Source organism: Zingiber officinale, chromosome 9B, assembly GCF_018446385.1.
Source record: "Zingiber officinale cultivar Zhangliang chromosome 9B, Zo_v1.1, whole genome shotgun sequence".
Classification (NCBI taxonomy): Eukaryota; Viridiplantae; Streptophyta; class Magnoliopsida; order Zingiberales; family Zingiberaceae; genus Zingiber; species Zingiber officinale.
Genome location: NC_056003.1, coordinates 111,775,263 through 111,793,494, shown reverse-complemented (window position 1 = coordinate 111,793,494; position 18,232 = coordinate 111,775,263). Strand labels below are relative to the sequence as shown.

Genomic DNA, 18,232 nt, shown 5'->3' with positions numbered 1-18,232 from the left:
CCATAAGAAAGTCAATTTGCAATTTATTATTCCCACTTTTGAATGTAACTAAGTGTTCTTCTCTTTTCTTAAAAAACGTATTAGCTAATATAAGGTCATATGCTATCGCAAAATCTAATATAGTTTTCCCTTCCTCATTCCTCGTTCCAAACCCATAATTCCTATGTACTCTCTCATATTCCTCACTTTTCACTCCGACATGTCCATTTAGATCACCTCCTATTAAAATCTTTTCATTTGGTGGAATATTTTGTAATATTTCATCTAAGTCCTCCCAAAACCTTGATTTGGTAACTTCATCTAATCCTACTTGTGATGCATATACGCTAATTATGTTCATGGTTTCTTTCGCCACTATTATCTTAAGGGCTATAATTCTATCCCCTTTTCTAACTACTCCTACAACTTCATCCTTTAACAAACTATCTACAATAATAGTCACTCCATTTCTTGCTTTACTCTTTACAGTGTACTATAACTTAAAACCCGAGTTCTCTATCATCTTTACCTTCTCACCTGCTCATTTTGTCTCTTGTACACACAAAATATTAATTTTTCTTCTAATCATCATATCTACTACCTCCATTGATTTACCAATAAGAGTTTCTATGTTCCATGTTCAAAATCTTATATTATTAGTTTTCCTATCATATTTGTTTTTATCTAACCTATGGTGTGAGAACTCTTGCCTATTTAACACTACACCCAAGTTCTCATGGAGATGTAGCGGTCCTTGCTGAGACGTTACAGTCGGACTCTGTAACGCGAACTCTTGCATATTTATCACTACACCCGAGTTCTGGAGATGTAGCGGTCCTTGTCGAGACGTTACAGTCGGACCCTGCAACGCGTTCCTTCCGGGGAACAACCTAGCATTAGCACAATAGTTTAATGGATTCATTCATGAAATATTTGTCATAGTTTGACGCTGGCTGACAACCTAACGCAACCCTCCTCCGTTACAATTTTTATTAAAAGAATATATGAACGCCAACAAGAATCTTCAAGTTTCATATAGAAGCAGAATTATTTTATGTTTTCTTTTGATTTTAGTGAAGCATATAACAACTTAGATTTTAATATTCTACAGTGATGATCATATAAGACTCAAAGTTTTCCTATACTCTCCAACATCGTAAAATAAATTTTAGTTTGTCTAGTGTCAACCATCGTCCTAGAACAAATATTTAGTTCCGAAGGTAATATATTAGAGAACGATGATATACTTTGTTTCTTGACTCTTTGGAAGCCAAAGATTATTTAATAATTAGACGAGACCCGAAAAAGAGTATAAGGAATGCGACTTTTAAATGACAAAATATAAGACTTAGATACTGAAGGAACGAACACTATGAAAAATGGACGTAAGGAATAACGACATTCATATGGTAAAAAGGATAAAAAAAAAAAAGTAACCGAATTACTTGAACTTTAAGTAGGTAAAAGAAAATGCAAGTCCCTTCTTGATATATATTTTTTTATAAATTTATAATTTTAAATATTTTTAAAATAATAATAATTTTGAATGAGGTGAGTTGTGAACTAAATCGTGAGTCAATGGATCTGTACCATGAACTAGTGATTTTGAACTGTCAATCGTAATTATCTTGGATAGTTTATATTAAGGGTTGACCTTCATCGAATTGTATTGAATCATGATTTGAACCATCGAACCATAGGTTTTTAACCGTGGTCGGGTCTAAGACTGTCCTTAGGGAACCAAAAGGAGCAGACACAATGAGTGAGGATCCAACAACGTTCAATGTGTCCTCTTGCAAGATATATTAGATTTGATAGATGGCCCCTCCCAAAGGAGGAAGAGGCAAACATTTTGAATCCGATGCTTTGAGGTATTCTCCCAGATGATCTTATCTGCATGGCTTCGTGTTGTAGTGTCCCTCGAAATCTTTTTTAAAAAAGTATCCAACTGCAATGGCATGCTCCACTTCGGGTATAAAATGAAATTGCACAGGACTTGGTAAATGGGGACAGAAAACCTAATCCAGGAGGGTCCTTCAGAAAAAACAAAGGACATGTTTAAAAGATATTGGAAAAGAAAAGAGAAGCATCAATCACGCAAGATGAGGTCCGGAAAAGAGAGGAGAAGCATCAACCATCATATAGAAGTGATTAATATTAAATACATAACTGGCAATATTAAATCAGTGATGAGCTATGTCAACCTAAATATGTTGGACCAATGTTTTTGGTTGGGAGAAATTCCAAGAACAATAAGTTAGACACGTGCAAGCTTGCTTTACATAACGCCCTCTTACTTTTTGTAACATGCTTGCCACTGTACCTAACCATGAGAAGTTGACATTTCTAGGATAAATATTTAGTTAAAATTAAATCGAATTAAATTAAATTAATAAAAAATGAATAAATTAATTTTTTTAATCAATTAAATTGATTAAATTTTTTTAATAAAAATCAAATAAACTGAATTAATAAAATATCAATTAATTTAGAAAAAACTAAATTAGCTAATTTTTTTTACCAATGATAAATTTAATTAAAAATTAAATTAAATTTTATTAATCATGATCAAATTTTTTCCGTTTGATTATATATATTTTAGTTTATTCCATTTAACCGAATAAGAAAATTAAAAATAAAAGTCAAACTGAATTAATTAAAAAATGATATTTTTTAATTAAAAATGAATTACTGAAACAATTAAACTAAATTTTAAAATTCGATTAATTCGGTCTTTATTCAATTTAACCGAATTTTACTTAGGGATTTAACCGAATTTTACTTATCCCTAGCTCTATAACAAATAGAACAATTGACTACTCACTAATCCATTCATGCACGTTAGTTACACCAAGAGTTCAATATCGTTGAGGATAGAAGTTGAGCGCACAGACTTGGATACATCGTCTACACAAACTCCGATCAATACTTGTCGAAAGTTGGACTGAAAGATATAGGCAAGATAAGGCGAGCAAAGACCTTAAGAAACTTGCTGATGAAAAAAAAAAAAAATTCATGCAATGTCTTACGCGATTCAAATGATCATGTTAATGAAGGTATAGGTTTTAAGACTAAGCTATGCACATTATCTCGGAGATTTTTTTTTTCCTTTGCCTACTAGGAATACTTAGTTGATTTTATGATACTCTCAAGTGTTCTAAGACCTTGGGAAGCATACAAAATTCAAGAAGAATTTGGAAAATCATGGAAAGCTATGGAAAAGTCCAAATGTATCCATAATTTTTAACACTCTTTTCAGCACTGACTTTTATTCTTGATATCATCCCGAAAATTATCTCTATCATGACCCTACCACTAAATCCTCCTTCACCTCAATCTCTATCACTAAATAATGCATACACTTGCACTATTTGTAAGAGCCTTCACCTAAGTTTGATACTCGGTTTGGTACAAGAGTTTATTTATGTTCGTACAATATATATAATGTCAATTAAATAAATAAATTTGAACAACCTATTAAATTAAATGAGAAAATTTGAATACATATGTTTAACTCATTAATATTCATGAAAAAAAATTATGAACTATTCGTGAACAATGTTCATGAACAAAATTTATGAATCATGTTTATCAACAAAGTTCTTATCAAATTTATTAATGAACCAAACAAATTTAAAAAAGTCAAACAAACTCAAACTAAGAACTCGATAACATCTAAACAAATCAAAATCAAGTCAAACTGAAATCAAGCTTAAACTTATAAAAAAAAATCAAACCAAACTTGAACAACCATCAATAACTTATTTATTTTTGACTTAGTAAAATCAAACCAAACTTGAACAACCATCAATAACTTATTTATTTTTGACTTAGTTTGGCTTAACTCCGTTACCTTGTCAAACAAGCTTGGACAACACAAAGTTTGTCTCGGCTTGGCTCGTTTACTGCCCAGCAAGTTGATTTCAAATCAGCCTCATAGTGAATACTTAAATCTTTATCTACCGTCATAGTTTGCTCTTCACTTATCTTATTTCCTTTATTGACCCTCAGAAGTCACTATATTTTTGTGAATCCCACTTGACGCAAATAAGTTGTGGTTGTTAGCTCACTTCTAGTTGCATTAGTTACTATCATTTTGGTGGTGTGGTACACTTGAAAAATACTCTGGACAGGATAATTGTGTTGACCTGCATCAAACTATATTATCTAAGAAAAGAAATGCTTTCAATTCATTGCCAAACGAGAAACAAACACACACTCCTGAAGTCAGTAACATGATCAAGCCATCTTGAGACTCAAGCACTGGATGTGCCAGGAAGGCTGCTTCAGACTTTCCTCTCTCACTCCTTCCATCTCATATCCATTCTTCCTATTGCTGTCATAGCAAAAGTTTCCTTCTTCCATCCCCGGCAGCTCCCATCCATTCCCACTTAATTTCAACCCTCCAGTCTCGGTTGATGATGAGGAAAAGCTTGCTGCCTCATCAGAAGTGAAAGATACCTCATCTCCCTTCCTCCAGTTGTTTCCTATAGTCAGTGCCAGCTCTATGTCGCCGCCATCTTCTTCAGCTCTTTCTATGTACTGATCAGCAGGAAGTTCAAGATTAAGCACCCGCCGCCCGTGCAGTAGCCTAAGTTCCTTGTGGCTATTACTAAGTAGGCATGAGCCAGGGACATTCTTTTGTTCACCAAGCTGGTTAGAGTGAGTGAAATTGGTGAAACTCTGTGACTTCAGCTCATTGTCCTTCACGTCTCTCATTAGTAGCTTCTGAACTCTATACAACCGATGGAGTTCGTGGACCTGATAGAGGAGCAATCCAAATTCAACTTGTGTGCGCTTAGTTAAGTTAAATCTATGGAGGCGGAGAAGAGAATCAAAACCTGTTGCCTGAAGGTCTCTTCATGCTTCATCATCATCATCTTCATGCATTCTCTATCATACTTCCTCAGGAACCTCTCCATGATCGTTTACGGAAATAGATTGGACTACCAATAAGCTCCTCTTGAAACTGCAGGGAAAGAAGCTGACAGTTTGGCTATCCTTTTCTCTTTTTACCAATTTGTCGAGGGTGCGGATGTTGTTGCTTCACATTTCACTCCAATTATGCTAAAAATCTATCAGCATCAGGGTTTGGACTTATGCCTGCACATATCCAGATTCCACATTATGCACCATTATTGGTTGATTTTTTGTAAGGAATATATGGCTTGATGTGATGGACTTTCATCACATGCCTCAAATTCACAGCCATTACTGTACATTTCCACATGCTGTACATATTTAATAAGATCAATTGATTGAGATCCATATTGATATCTTAAACAACCACTAAGCTTCTAGATCAAATTTAAATACCACCTTACTTCATGCAATTCAATGTCACAATATGATTTCCTCCAATAAGAAACAATTGGCTATTTCAACAACAATAGAAAAGAAGTGAATGATGTTTCTTTAACAAAATTGACTGGGTTTCTGACAATACAACTGAACCAAAAAAGCATTACCCTGCAATTGTTTTAATTCATAGGGATAAAAATGCATTCGAGGATTCACTTGTTGTTGCTTCTTTGTGTGGTAAGATTCTGTTCTATCTCACTATGTGGTAGTAAAAGAATTTGCACTAAGCAAAGGCAACTGAGCAACATTTTTGATGAAGCTTAGAAAAGAATATATCAAAGAGGAAAAATGACATAAATCAGCTTAATTTCTGCCCTGCCCTTGCCTTGCCTTGTGCAAAATTTAATACTCAACAGAAGAATTCAAGAATTCGAAGAGCATAAAAGTCTCAGGAGGTTCACAGAAGCATATGCTTCTACTCCCCAGAGCAGGAACTGTCTCTGAATGCAGAAAATTCCTTACTGCTTCAAAATGCAACAGCCCTGGATGCAATCAAAGGGGGGGATAGCCAGAGCTGATGACTGACAAAAGAGGAGAACTTAAGTGGAGCTGATATGGACCCTGACCTGTGACTATCTATCACCAGATAGATTGTGCTATGATGAGGCAGAAACAATGGATATGCTTCAGTGAGGAACTCTGGCCCTTCTCTGCTCTTATCTCCCTTAGGCCAGTGTTCCTTTGGACAAAGCAGCACTTCCCTTCCACCCCAACCTGGTAAGACATGAAGCATTTAAGGTTTTCTTGGCAGCCTCTCAACTGAATAATTTATTATCATTCAGGAGCATGAGAGAAAAGATGCACCAGACAATGGCTACAAAGGACACAACACTAAAATAAGGCGGCTTGTTGTTACTGCATTGGAGAAACATGCTATGCTAACCAGCCTCACATGTGCATTAGGATCTACGATCACAGACAATTGTCTGCGTCTACAAATGTCCTGTGCCTAAATTTGTCCTTATCCTATTGTTAAAATGTGACAGATCTAATTTTTAGAGAATATGCACAGTGACGCACTTAATGGCCAACAGACAAGATTACTACTTTACAAATATCAGCAGAATAAGAGGATGGCGATGACTTTGGAAGTTGGTCATTCTACCACTCATTTTCTTATAACAGATTCTTTTTTATATATATTAAATGATCCAACTTCCTGAGCATAAAACCAATTAATGATGTTTCCATAATTCCATTCAAATTTTGGAAGGAGATGAACTGGATAGATTGATTCTTTACCATGGAGTAGGCCTGAAGAGGGGCTGAGCAGTTCATAATGCTATTTTAATTGTGCCAATGATGCCTATGCAAACGGATTTGACCGAGCAACGCTGACCACATAATGAATAGGCTAAAATATTGAGATCCAAACAAACCATGATGATGACGAGCGAGGCAGTCTCGTGCTGGACCCAAGCATGCAAAAGAGCCATGCGGCATTCTCTCAAACGCCTAATCTGCAGAGAAAACAGCACTGAAAGCGAGTCAGTGGATGGATTACAACGGAAGCAAAGTCACTGAAAACAAGCAACCGCAATTAACAATTCCCGGCATCAATCCATCTCTTTGGGAGGAGCAAAGGCACAGTTTTTTCGGGGAAGTGTCCTGGGAGTGTACTGACAAAGGTGTCCAGGGCAACGTGGACAGAGGCCATATGATGGCCGTGGGCAAAAGGAGGACTGCGTTGTGGGCTAATGCCTTTAAGTGGAGCACATGGTGAGGTCATGCTCAAAGAGGCCGACATCGGAGCACGCGTTGCCGGTGAGAGGAGAAACAGAGGCGTACGGCCATCGCCATGGGCCTTCTCAAAAGCAGCTCGGCTCTTCTCTTATCTTCTCTTCAAAAGCAGAGGCTTCTTTTACATAGTTCCATCAATCCGCGAAGCAACTGCATGCCCTCTTCATGATGGTTTGTGTTCGAGGAGCAAATTAAAGCCGCCTTTTGAAGCCGGAAACTCGTACAATAAATTCAAAATCATTCTTCCTTCGAATTAATGGGACACATGTTACGAAGAAGCATGAGAGACGCGAACAACAAGTACACAGGTGGTTGCGGAGTAATTTATCACACGCTTTGGAAAACTGCTGGTCCGGTGCTTACAGAGGACCCACGGCCCCGATCCACTAATGAGTAGATTAGGACAACCCTCTTAGACATGGGCAATGATAGAGCCCCGGGACCGAACGGTTACGGATCAACATTCTTCGAGGAAGCGTGGCAAACTGTCAAGATGGGCGTGTACGCTGCAATGAAGGAGTTGTTCGTCTCCGACAGCCTGCTCAAAAAGTGGAACCACACTCTGCTGGTTATGGTACCCAAAACTGAGCATGCTCCATTTGTGGCGGACTATTGACCTATCGCTTCCCCCTCAAGGTCAACCTCCAAAAGGCCTTTGATGCTGTGAATCGGTCGTTTTTTGGCGCTGCCTTTCAACGCTTTAGATTAGAGATGATAATTTTATTCAAATTTAATGAAAAATTCCATATCTAATCTGAATAAAATAGATATGAAAGAATTTATCGATACATATCCAACCTGAACAATGACAGATGACCGTTGGATAGAAAAAAAAATTATTAGTATAGAAAAATATCTAATCCTTTAATGAGTATGGATATGAGGATGGATATCTTATACCTAGTGGGTATAGAGATCCAAATGCGACCCATTGTCATCTTTACTTTGGATTCTCACGAAAGTACACCTTATGGATCATGGAGTGTGTCACCAACGTCACCTTCTCCGTCATAATAAATGAGGTAATGCATGGGTTCTTTAGAGATAAGAGAGGACTCAAGCAAGGGGGCCCCCCCCCCCCCCCCCCTCCTTTTCTCTTCGGGCTTTGTGTAGAGGTCCTTTTCAAAATGCTTGAGAACATCACAATAGCTAGGCTTCCGGTTTCATCCAATGTGTGAAAGTATTAGGATCACACACTTGGCAGACCCGAATGATCTCCTCATCATGCGAGCAGATGAATCAACTATCACCTTGATGATCGATTGCCTCAGAAATTTTGGGGGCATGGCCATACTCCATCCCAACTTGAACAAATCCAGCTTGATCACATAAAGGATCTCAAACCAAACAGCGGACAAATTACAATAGATTATAGGATTTTAGCAAGGGTCCTTTTCGTTCCGCTATTTAGGCATCCCCTTATAGTGGAGAAACTTCGGACAAGCAACTACAACGCCTTAGACTAAAGCAATCACATGAAAATTAATCTCATGGCCCAAGTACACGTTGTCCTCTGCTGACAAACTTGAGTTGATAAAGATAGTCCTACATGGTATTGAATGTTTTTGGCTCTCCATTCTACCTATTCTGAGTGTAGTGATCGACAAAATACATGCCACCTACGAGGCCTTTGTTTGGTTAATTAATCATCCACCAATCTCTTAGGCTACTGTGTGTTTGAAGAAAGAAGATGGGGGTTATGGACTACATGACCTGCAATCCTGGAATTCAGCACTGTCGTCAAAGATATTGTGGAACATCCAGAGGGGCAAGGAGTCGCTGTGGGTGCATTGGATTCATCACCAATACCTCCAAAACTCCAACTTGTGGACATGACAATCGAAAAAGTCAGATTCACCACTCACCAAGCGCCTCCTACAGATTAGGATAGCCATACATAATCAATGCAACTCTATCAAGCAAGGACTCACCCAGGTGGTTGATGTGTGTAAACTACAAGTACATATTTTTATCATCAAGTAATAAAATATCAATTCACAAGGGTTGTTGATTAAACATTAGCTAAGTTCACAAAGCAAGTTATCTAGATGATCAAGATTGTGTGTAGTCACGAGAGCAAGAGAGAAAGAGAGACAGAGAGTTGAGAGAGCAAGAGAGAGGTTTGAGAGAGGGCTTAGAGCAGAGAAGGTCAAGAGAAAGCAAATGGCCGAAGGGAGAAGTTAGAATTGGTGGAAAAGATTTTAGGACTTCGGTTTCACTATAATGCTTGTAACACCTAATCTATGTTTAGTTTTCTATCCTCAATTATTATTTATGTAGGTAGATTATCTTATGATATCCGATGTGAACTTTTGAGACTACATTAATGTATCTGTTCCAATTCGTCATCTACTTTCAGAGCGACAAAGCTGAGGGACTGCTTTCTTAAAGAGATCCCTATCACGTGATCTCACAACCCCCCCGAGTTGCCTTCTCTTATTGTGTGGCAACGAATTGGATCTGATCCATTAAGTTCTATGATAGCCTATTACTCCTCGTGACATACAAATATACTTTCATAGGCGACTCTCCACGCCTTAGGTTTTTACGAGTTGGAGGATTGGATTCTCCCTTTGGTTCATCCCCGCACCTCATGGAATACCAATCTTGTGCTTTTGGCATTAAGTTCATGTATACATAGTAGGCTTGGACCACAAACAAACATATCATAGGACATGGAAATGACCAAATACATAGTTCATGCATCAACAATTACATCATAGTTACTCTCTACTCTTAGAATCCAAGGATCTACTCTATGTAAAGGAAATACAACCAAGAGACAAAGAAAATAGCAATTTACAACTCAATACACAAGATAAAGAGAAGAGAATGTTTATCAATGTGTTGTCGATTTTCTTAGATGAAATCATTGTTCTGAAGGTGGACGAATCATCTAGAGAGATGAAGATAATTGCTCTAGGATTTCCCCTAGAAGGCAAAACCCTCTCCAAAGGAAAGGGTGGAGCCCCTTGATCGGAGATGATCCCAAGAAGGGTTTCCTTTATCCTTTTATATCTTCCCCAAGCTGTCCAAATCTACAGATTTGTTAGGCTCTTCCAAAACGGATTTTTTGACCCTTAAATTCGATTTTCTTGGGTTGGACCCTGAATCAAAATTGTAAATCTTAAAATTATCTAAACTTTAATAGGTGGTACGACCTAGCTCAAATCAAAATAAAAGTTATGGCAATTCAAAATTTGGTCTGCAGTGCAATCTAGAGGTTGACACTGTTAGGACCTTCGGATAGCGGCTAGAGAGGGGGGTGTGAATAGCCGACCCCAAATTCTCGTTTCTTCCTACAATTTAGGTTAGCGCAGCGGAAATACAATGTAGAAACGAAGGTGGAGAAGATCAAACCTCAAACACGATGATGTAACGAGGTTCGGAGATGATACTCCTACTCCTCGGCGTGTCCGTAAGGTGGACGAAGCCTATCAATCCGTCGGTGGATGAGACCCCGGATAACCGGCTAATATGAACTCCTTCTGGGTGGAGAAACCTCACCACAATCTCTTTTGCAACAGCAATAAAGGAGTACAAGAAATAAAGCAAGAAACAATGGATAATATGAATGTAAATACACTCTACCAAGTTTGCTTGCCTTCTTCTCGTCGACTGGAGTCCGTTGATGAAGCAGCAACTTCACGGATGATGTCAACAACAGCTGATCAACCAGTCGAGGGAAGCTCACACGAAGCTTCAGCAAAGAGGAGCTCAGCAAAGCTCAAATCGCAGTAAGGAGGAAGAGCAGTAGTTAGCAGTTAGCAGCACTGTTGATGTAGAGGCCCTTTATATCTTGAACCTGTGAAGAAGACAAAGAAGAAGCAGAAATCTAGCCGTTGTGACTCAACGGCTAGGCCTGGACCGCTCAGGCTATGGCCTGATCGGCCCAGGAAATCCCTGATTGGTCTGGGGACCGATCAGGCCCTAGGCTGATCGGTCCCCAGACCGATCCCAACTCTCACAGAGAGTTGGTTTAGGGCCCTGATCGGTCTGTGGACCGATCAGGATACAGGTGGATCGGTCCATAGACCGATCGCCCCTTCTCTGAATCCCCTCGCTTCCTCAGATAACATCGCTTCCTGATCGGTCTACAGACCGATCAGATAACCCACAGTACACTTCTGTTTGGTTACTGATCGGTCACCAGACCGATCAGATAAACCAAAGTATCACTGGATCGGTCAACAGACCGATCCAATGCTTATGTAGGTTTTAGAGCTTCCCAGCCCTAAACCCTAAAGTCTTCCCGGTCTAGAAAACGAGCTACCGAGCCCTTTTTGACCTAGTCCGGAGAACGAGCTACCGAGCCCTCTCCGACTTCCTCATCCGGTACAGAGAACGAGCTACCGAGCCCTCTCTGACCTAGTCCGGAGAACAAGCTACCGAGCCCTCTCCAACTTCATCTGGTCCAGAGAACGAGCTCCTGAGCCCTCTCTGACCTAGTCCGGAGAACGAGCTACCGAGCCCTCTCCGACTCCATCCAGTCCAGAGAACGAGCTACCAAGCCCTCTCTGACCTAGTCCGGAGAACGAGCTACCGAGCCCTCTCCGACTTCGTCTGGTCCAGAGAACGAGCTCCCGAGCCCTCTCTGACCTGGTCTGGAGAACGAGCTACCGAGCCCTCTCCGACTTCCCATGCCAAGCTTCCATACTTGGACTTTTCCCCGTGCCAAGCTCCCTGCTTGGACTTTTCCGTGCCAAGTCTCCATACTGGACTTTTCCGTGCCAAGTCTCCATACTTGGGCTTTTCCCGTGCCAAGCTCCCTGCTTGGACTTTTCCGTGTCAAGTCTCCATACTTGGACTTTTCAGTGCCAAGTCTCCATACTTGGACTTTTCCCGTGCCAAGCTCCCTGCTTGGACTTTTCTGTGCCAAGTCTCCATACTTGGACTTTTCCTGAATCAGGTCAACTCAAGTCGGGTCAACCAGGTCAACCTTGACCAAAGGTTGCACCCACAATCTCCCACGTTTGTATTCTTGTCAAACATCAAGATACAACTTTTCTATTCTCGTCAAACATCAAAATACACCTCGAGTCAGGTCAACCTTGACCTAAGGTTGCACCAACAATCTCCCCCTTTTTGATGTTTGACAAAAACCATAATCAAGTTAGGTTAACCTGATAACCTAACTTAGGTTTTCCAATAGTTCTCCAATGCTCTTCCTTGAGCATTCTCCCCAAATTTCAATGTTCTTCCTTGAACATTCTCTAGACATTCTCCCCTTTTTTGACACACATCAAAAAGAGTGAATCAAGGTCAAGAGTTTCTTCCTAATGAAAGTCTCATACCTTTCATTGAAACCCTTAATCTCTCCCTTGATACTAAATACAACAATCAACATAGTGATAATCTCATATCATTCATCCTCAGAAATCGAGTAAAAACTCCCCCTAAAAGTCAACTCCTGTTTGACCAATAGGTAAAACTCCCCCTAAAGGTCAACTCCCCCTTGACCATTGCACCAACAATGTCTTGGAGAGTTTCAATCCTTTAGAAATCTAAAATACCAATTTCCAGCTGAAATTTCAGACAATCAGTCGAAAATCAGCATTTTGACACGCTCAGCCCCTTACTGGATCGGCCACCAGACCGATCAACATCCCCTCTGATCGGTCCACAAAGCTTTGATAGGAATTTCTGATTTTTCTCCCGAAATTCAGAAACCCCTAAAAATTCACAGAAAATTCCAAAAATTGTAAAATTTTGAGGATACATTCCTCATAACATATATTATCATGGAAAAATAGTTTTCTATGAAAATAACTTCCATTTTCAAATCTTGATACAAAGTTCGAAAAACTTTGAAATAGCTCAAGGTTAATCCATCTTTGTATCAACTTGCTCAATGATGAATGCTATCACTAGAAAAGCTTCATCAAGGTTTTTCAAATCAATTTTGAAATGATTTTAAACCATTCAATTTAGGACCACAATCTTAGGGCTAAATGTACATGACTTGTACACAAGCTTTCCCTATGATCCTCAATTTAGAATTAGGCTCATCTAGGTACAAGAGCTATGCACCTTGATCCTAACTCATAATCCTAATATCTCACACACATCTAAGGTGTATCAAACACATCCAAGTCAATTTTGATGTGAGATATGGGTTTAGGTCATCTTAAGCTAAGTTCTCATGCATTTTCTAAACAACAATTTGATCTCCATATCAACTTGTGTTTTATCCTTAAATCAATTTAATTGATCATAAATGCAAGAGATGATGACATGGCATAAAATAATATCATAAGTGAAAACATGTGCCAATGTCATGATGTCATGTCATAAAGTATGAAACTTAAATAAGGCATGACATATAACTAACCTAAGCATTCTCATGACATTTCAAATGATAATAAAATAAATATGATGTCATGACATGGCATATGACAAACAATATATGGCAAATAACATATAAAGGTATAGAAAATACCTAATTCTAGCCTTAGTTGCCATTTTTGATAATTTTGATCATTTTGCCATAAATTCTATATTCCTAAATGTAATAGACCTAAAATCATATACTAAAGATTTTTAGATCACTATGTGCCAATTAGATTGATCCTAGAAAACTCCTCAAATGTGGTTGGCACATCCTAATCACCTTAGGAATAGTTCTTAATTTCATTTTCAAGGCTTGGTTATACCTTGAAACTTCCTAAAATGCCACCTTTTGCCATGATTAGGTTAACTACCTATCCAAATAAGATGGGCACACCCTAAACCATCTAGCGTGATGAAATCATGCTCCTAGAAACCCAAAACCTATTTGAGCTCATTGGGTTCACTAAATATTCACTAGGGATGACTTCCCTAGCAACCCTCCTAATGACCCTCCTAGGCTTTAAAGCCTTGGTCATTTGGGACTCATCAAGATCAACTCTAGGGGTGACTCCCCTTGTGACCTTGGTGATGGTCTTCCTAGCCCTAGGTCTTGTTCCATAATCGAATGGAACATTATGGTAAGTGGGCTTGACCACTTGAGACTTAGGTTTGTGACCCAAACCTCTCATGTCCTTGGACTTTTGCTTTTGACCCTTAGACCCTAGAGTTGACTTCTCCAAATTCTTAAGAGTCTTTTCTAAGGTGTCAAGTCTTGACCTCAAGACTTGATTTTCCTTCTCTAATACCTCAAGTTTTAATTTGTCATTTTTCTTTGAGGTATTCCTAGGCATATGTCTTGTTGTTTTGGGATTCCTATCTAGGTTTTCCTTAACCTTAGATGAGTTAATTCTAGGATTGGTATTTCTAGTATCGTCCTTACCTAGACTAACATGTTTGGCACCTAAGCACATGTATCGGTTTCTATGGTTATCATGCTTATCATCATTGGCAATAGCAATAAAGCTACTAGCATGTTTCTTATTAGAATTGCAATAATGTGCCTTAAAGGGTACCTTAGGGTTTGCCTTAGCTCCCCCCATAGATGTGTTTGGTCTCTTGTCCTTGTGAGGTTGCCTCCCCCTCGGACATTGGCTCCTATAATGTCCCCTTTGCTTGCATTGGAAGCACACCACGTGCTCCTTGCCCTTGCGTATCGGGACTTCGGCTTCCTTGACTTTTGGTGCCGATGGAGTCTTCCTAATCCTCTTTGGACATTTACTCTTGTAATGCCCATATTCCCTACACTCTAAGCACATTATATGTAATTTACTTGAAATTAAGTTGCTTGAGTTACCTAGGGTTGAGGATGAACATAAACTCTCTTCTTCATCCCTTCCGGAGGTAGAGGCTTCTTCTTGCACCAATCTTGATGAAGAACTATTCTCCTATTCTTCCTTAGATGTTGAGTAGCCCTCAACTTCTAATTCCATACCTCCATGATGTGAGCTACTGGGCTCACTTGACTCCTCTTCATGACTTGAATTGGAGCCCTCCTCATGGAACTTAGCCAAGTTGTTCCACAACTCCTTGGCATCGTTGTATCCACCTATCTTATGCAAGACATCATTAGGTAATGAAAATTCAAAGATTTTCGTTACCTCGTCGTTGATCATGGATCGGTGGATTTGTTGCTTCGTCCACTTCTTCTTCTCAAGAGGTTCTCCTTCTTTATCCACCGGAGGAATAAAACCTACTTGTACACAATTCCAATTTGCTAGGTTAGTCATAATAAAATACTTCATTCTTACCTTCCAATACGCGAAGTCATCGCGATCGTAGAAGGATGGAATCGTGATGTCTTCTCCAAGTTGATCCATTCTCTAGCTTGTGCTCCCCCGGGTGTTAATCCGTCGAAGAGCAACCTCGCTCTGATACTACTTGTTAGGACCTTTGGATAGCGGCTAGAGAGGGGGGGTGTGAATAGCCGACCCCAAATTCTCGTTTCTTCCTACAATTTAGGTTAGCGCAGCAGAAATACAATGTAGAAACGAAGGTGGAGAAGATCAAACCTCAAACACGATGATGTAACGAGGTTCGGAGATGATACTCCTACTCCTCGACGTGTCCGTAAGATGGACGAAGCCTATCAATCCGTCGGTGGATGAGACCCCGGATAACCGGCTAATATGAACTCCTTTTGGGTGGAGAAACCTCACCACAATCTCTTTTACAACAGCAATAAAGGAGTACAAGAAATAAAGCAAGAAACAATGGATAATATGAATGTAAATACACTCTACCAAGTTTGCTTGCCTTCTTCTCGTCGACTGGAGTCCGTTGATGAAGCAGCAACTTCACGGATGATGTCAACAGCAGCTGATCAACCAGTCGAGGGAAGCTCACACGAAGCTTCAGCAAAGAGGAGCTCAGCAAAGCTCAAATCGCAGTAAGGAGGAAGAGCAGTAGTTAGCAGCACTGTTGATGTAGAGGCCCTTTATATCCTGAACCTGTGAAGAAGACAAAGAAGAAGCAGAAATCTAGCCGTTGTGACTCAACGGCTAGGCCTGGACCGATCAGGCTATGGCCTGATCGGTCCAGGAAATCCCTGATCGGTCTGGGGACCGATCAGGCCCTAGGCTGATCGGTCCCCAGACCGATCCCAACTCTCATAGAGAGTTGGTTTAGGGCCCTGATCGGTCTATGGACCGATCAGGCAGAGCCCTGATCAGTCTGTGGACCGATCAGGATACAGGTGGATCGGTCCACAGACCGATCCCCCCTTCTCTGAATCCCCTCGCTTCCTCAGATAACATCGCTTCCTGATCGGTCTACAGACCGATCAGATAACCCACAGTACACTTCTGTTTGGTTACTGATCGGTCACCAGACCGATCAGATAAACCAAAGTATCACTGGATCGATCAACATACCGATCCAATGCCTATGTAGGTTTTAGAGCTTCCCAGCCCTAAACCCTAAAGCCTTCCCGGTCTAGAAAACGAGCTACCGAGCCCTCTCTGACCTAGTCCGGAGAATGAGCTACCGAGCCCTCTCCGACTTCCTCATCCGGTCCAGAGAACGAGCTACCGAGCCCTCTCCAACTTCGTCTGGTCCAGAGAACGAGCTCCCGAGCCCTCTCTGACCTAGTCGGAGAACGAGCTACCGAGCCCTCTCTAACCTAGTCCGGAGAACGAGCTACTGAGCCCTCTCCGACTTTGTCTGGTCCAGAGAACGAGCTCCCGAGCCCTCTCTGACCTGGTCCGGAGAACGAGCTACCGAGCCCTCTCCGACTTCCCATGCCAAGCTTCCATACTTGGACTTTTCCCCGTGCCAAGCTCCCTGCTTGGACTTTTCCATGCCAAGTCTCCATACTTGGACTTTTCCGTGCCAAGTCTCCATACTTGGGCTTTTCCCGTGCCAAGCTCCCTGCTTGGACTTTTCCATGCCAAGTCTCCATACTTGGACTTTTCCGTGCCAAGTCTCCATACTTGGACTTTTCCCGTGCCAAGCTTTCTGCTTGGACTTTTCTGTGCCAAGTCTCCATACTTGGACTTTTCCTGAATCAGGTCAACTCAAGTCGGGTCAACCAGGTCAACCTTGACCAAAGGTTGCACCCACAATCTCCCACGTTTGTATTCTTGTCAAACATCACGATACAACTTTTCTATTCTCGTCAAATATCAAAATACACCTCGAGTCAGGTCAACTTGAGTCGGGTCAACCAGGTCAACCTTGACCTAAGGTTGCACCAACAGACACGACCCCATGGTGGCTAGCACGACCGGTCGTGGTTGTTGGTTGCTACTCGAAAACCTATAGGTTCCACTGTACAAAAATTTTGTACAAAGGTCTGAACCTTTTCCTAGCTACCATGTGTTCTTTTAAATTAAATTTTGGATCGCCTGCGGAACTTAACACGTTTGATCCAAAACTTAATCTATTTGTTCTTTTAGGGTTTGACTTGGATCTCCTGTGGAACTTAACACGTTCGACCCAAGTCTCCTTAAGTTATTAATTCCATTAAATATTAATTTCCATAATTGGTTCCCAGTACTGACGTGGCGAGGCACATGGCCTTCTTGGATATGGGAGCAACCACCACCGACTAGACAAAACCTTTTATAGAAAGATAATATTTAATTTCCTAAAATAACTTTAGGTTAACCAAAGAGAACAATCAAATCACAAGGAAAAGAAAAAACAAAAGAACACAACTTCGAAAAACATATTCGAAATTCTAGAATGTAAGCCTCTTGTATTTGGTATTATTTCCATAAATAACTAGCATGATGCGGAAAGAAAAATTACTAGTTATACCTTGTAGAAAAACCTCTTGATCTTCTACCGTATTCCTCTTCTAACCTCGGACGTTGTGTGGGCAACGATCTTCCGAGACGAGAAACCACCAATCACCTTCTTCTCCTCCTAGCTAGGTTCGGCCAACAAAGAGGAAGCTTCACCAAGGAAGAAAAACAAAACACTAACCAAGCTCCAAGAGATGCTAGCTTTCTCTCCTTCTTCTTCTTCTTCTCCGAGTAGTATCCGGCCACCACAAGAGCTCCAATGGAAGAGAAGGGTTCGGCCACCACAAGAGGAAGAGAGGGAGAGGATGGCCAGCCACACCAAGGAACAAAAGAGGGAGAGAAATAATAGATGTTGTATCTCATGAAGGCACCCTCACCCCTTCTTTTATATTCCTTGGCCTAGGCAAATTAGGAAATTTAATTACAATAAAATTTCCTTAATTTTCCTTGACATGAATTAATTGAGAAAAATAAAATAAAATTTCCCAATCAACCTTGTGATGGCCGGCCACAATCAA

At 40.4% G+C, this 18,232-nt stretch overlaps 1 protein-coding gene across 2 annotated transcripts; it reads right to left on the bottom strand.

Moving 5' to 3' along the window:
- Positions 1 to 4,041: 4,041 nt before the first annotated feature.
- Positions 4,042 to 7,443, bottom strand: LOC122025769. 2 transcript variants are annotated; one of them, XM_042584642.1, is made up of 5 exons: positions 6,876 to 7,443; positions 6,720 to 6,800; positions 5,907 to 6,054; positions 4,821 to 5,082; positions 4,042 to 4,740 (listed from the first exon to the last, which is right to left on the bottom strand). In XM_042584642.1, exons 4-5 carry the CDS (start codon positions 4,899 to 4,901, stop codon positions 4,219 to 4,221), a joined length of 603 nt encoding a protein of 200 aa, XP_042440576.1. In that variant the 5' UTR covers positions 4,902 to 5,082; positions 5,907 to 6,054; positions 6,720 to 6,800; positions 6,876 to 7,443; the 3' UTR covers positions 4,042 to 4,218. The 2 variants fall into 2 exon arrangements, with proteins under 2 accessions (XP_042440576.1, XP_042440577.1); XM_042584643.1 differs by lacking the exons at positions 5,907 to 6,054; positions 6,720 to 6,800; positions 6,876 to 7,443 and adding an exon at positions 6,583 to 6,718.
- Positions 7,444 to 18,232: the final 10,789 nt, after the last annotated feature.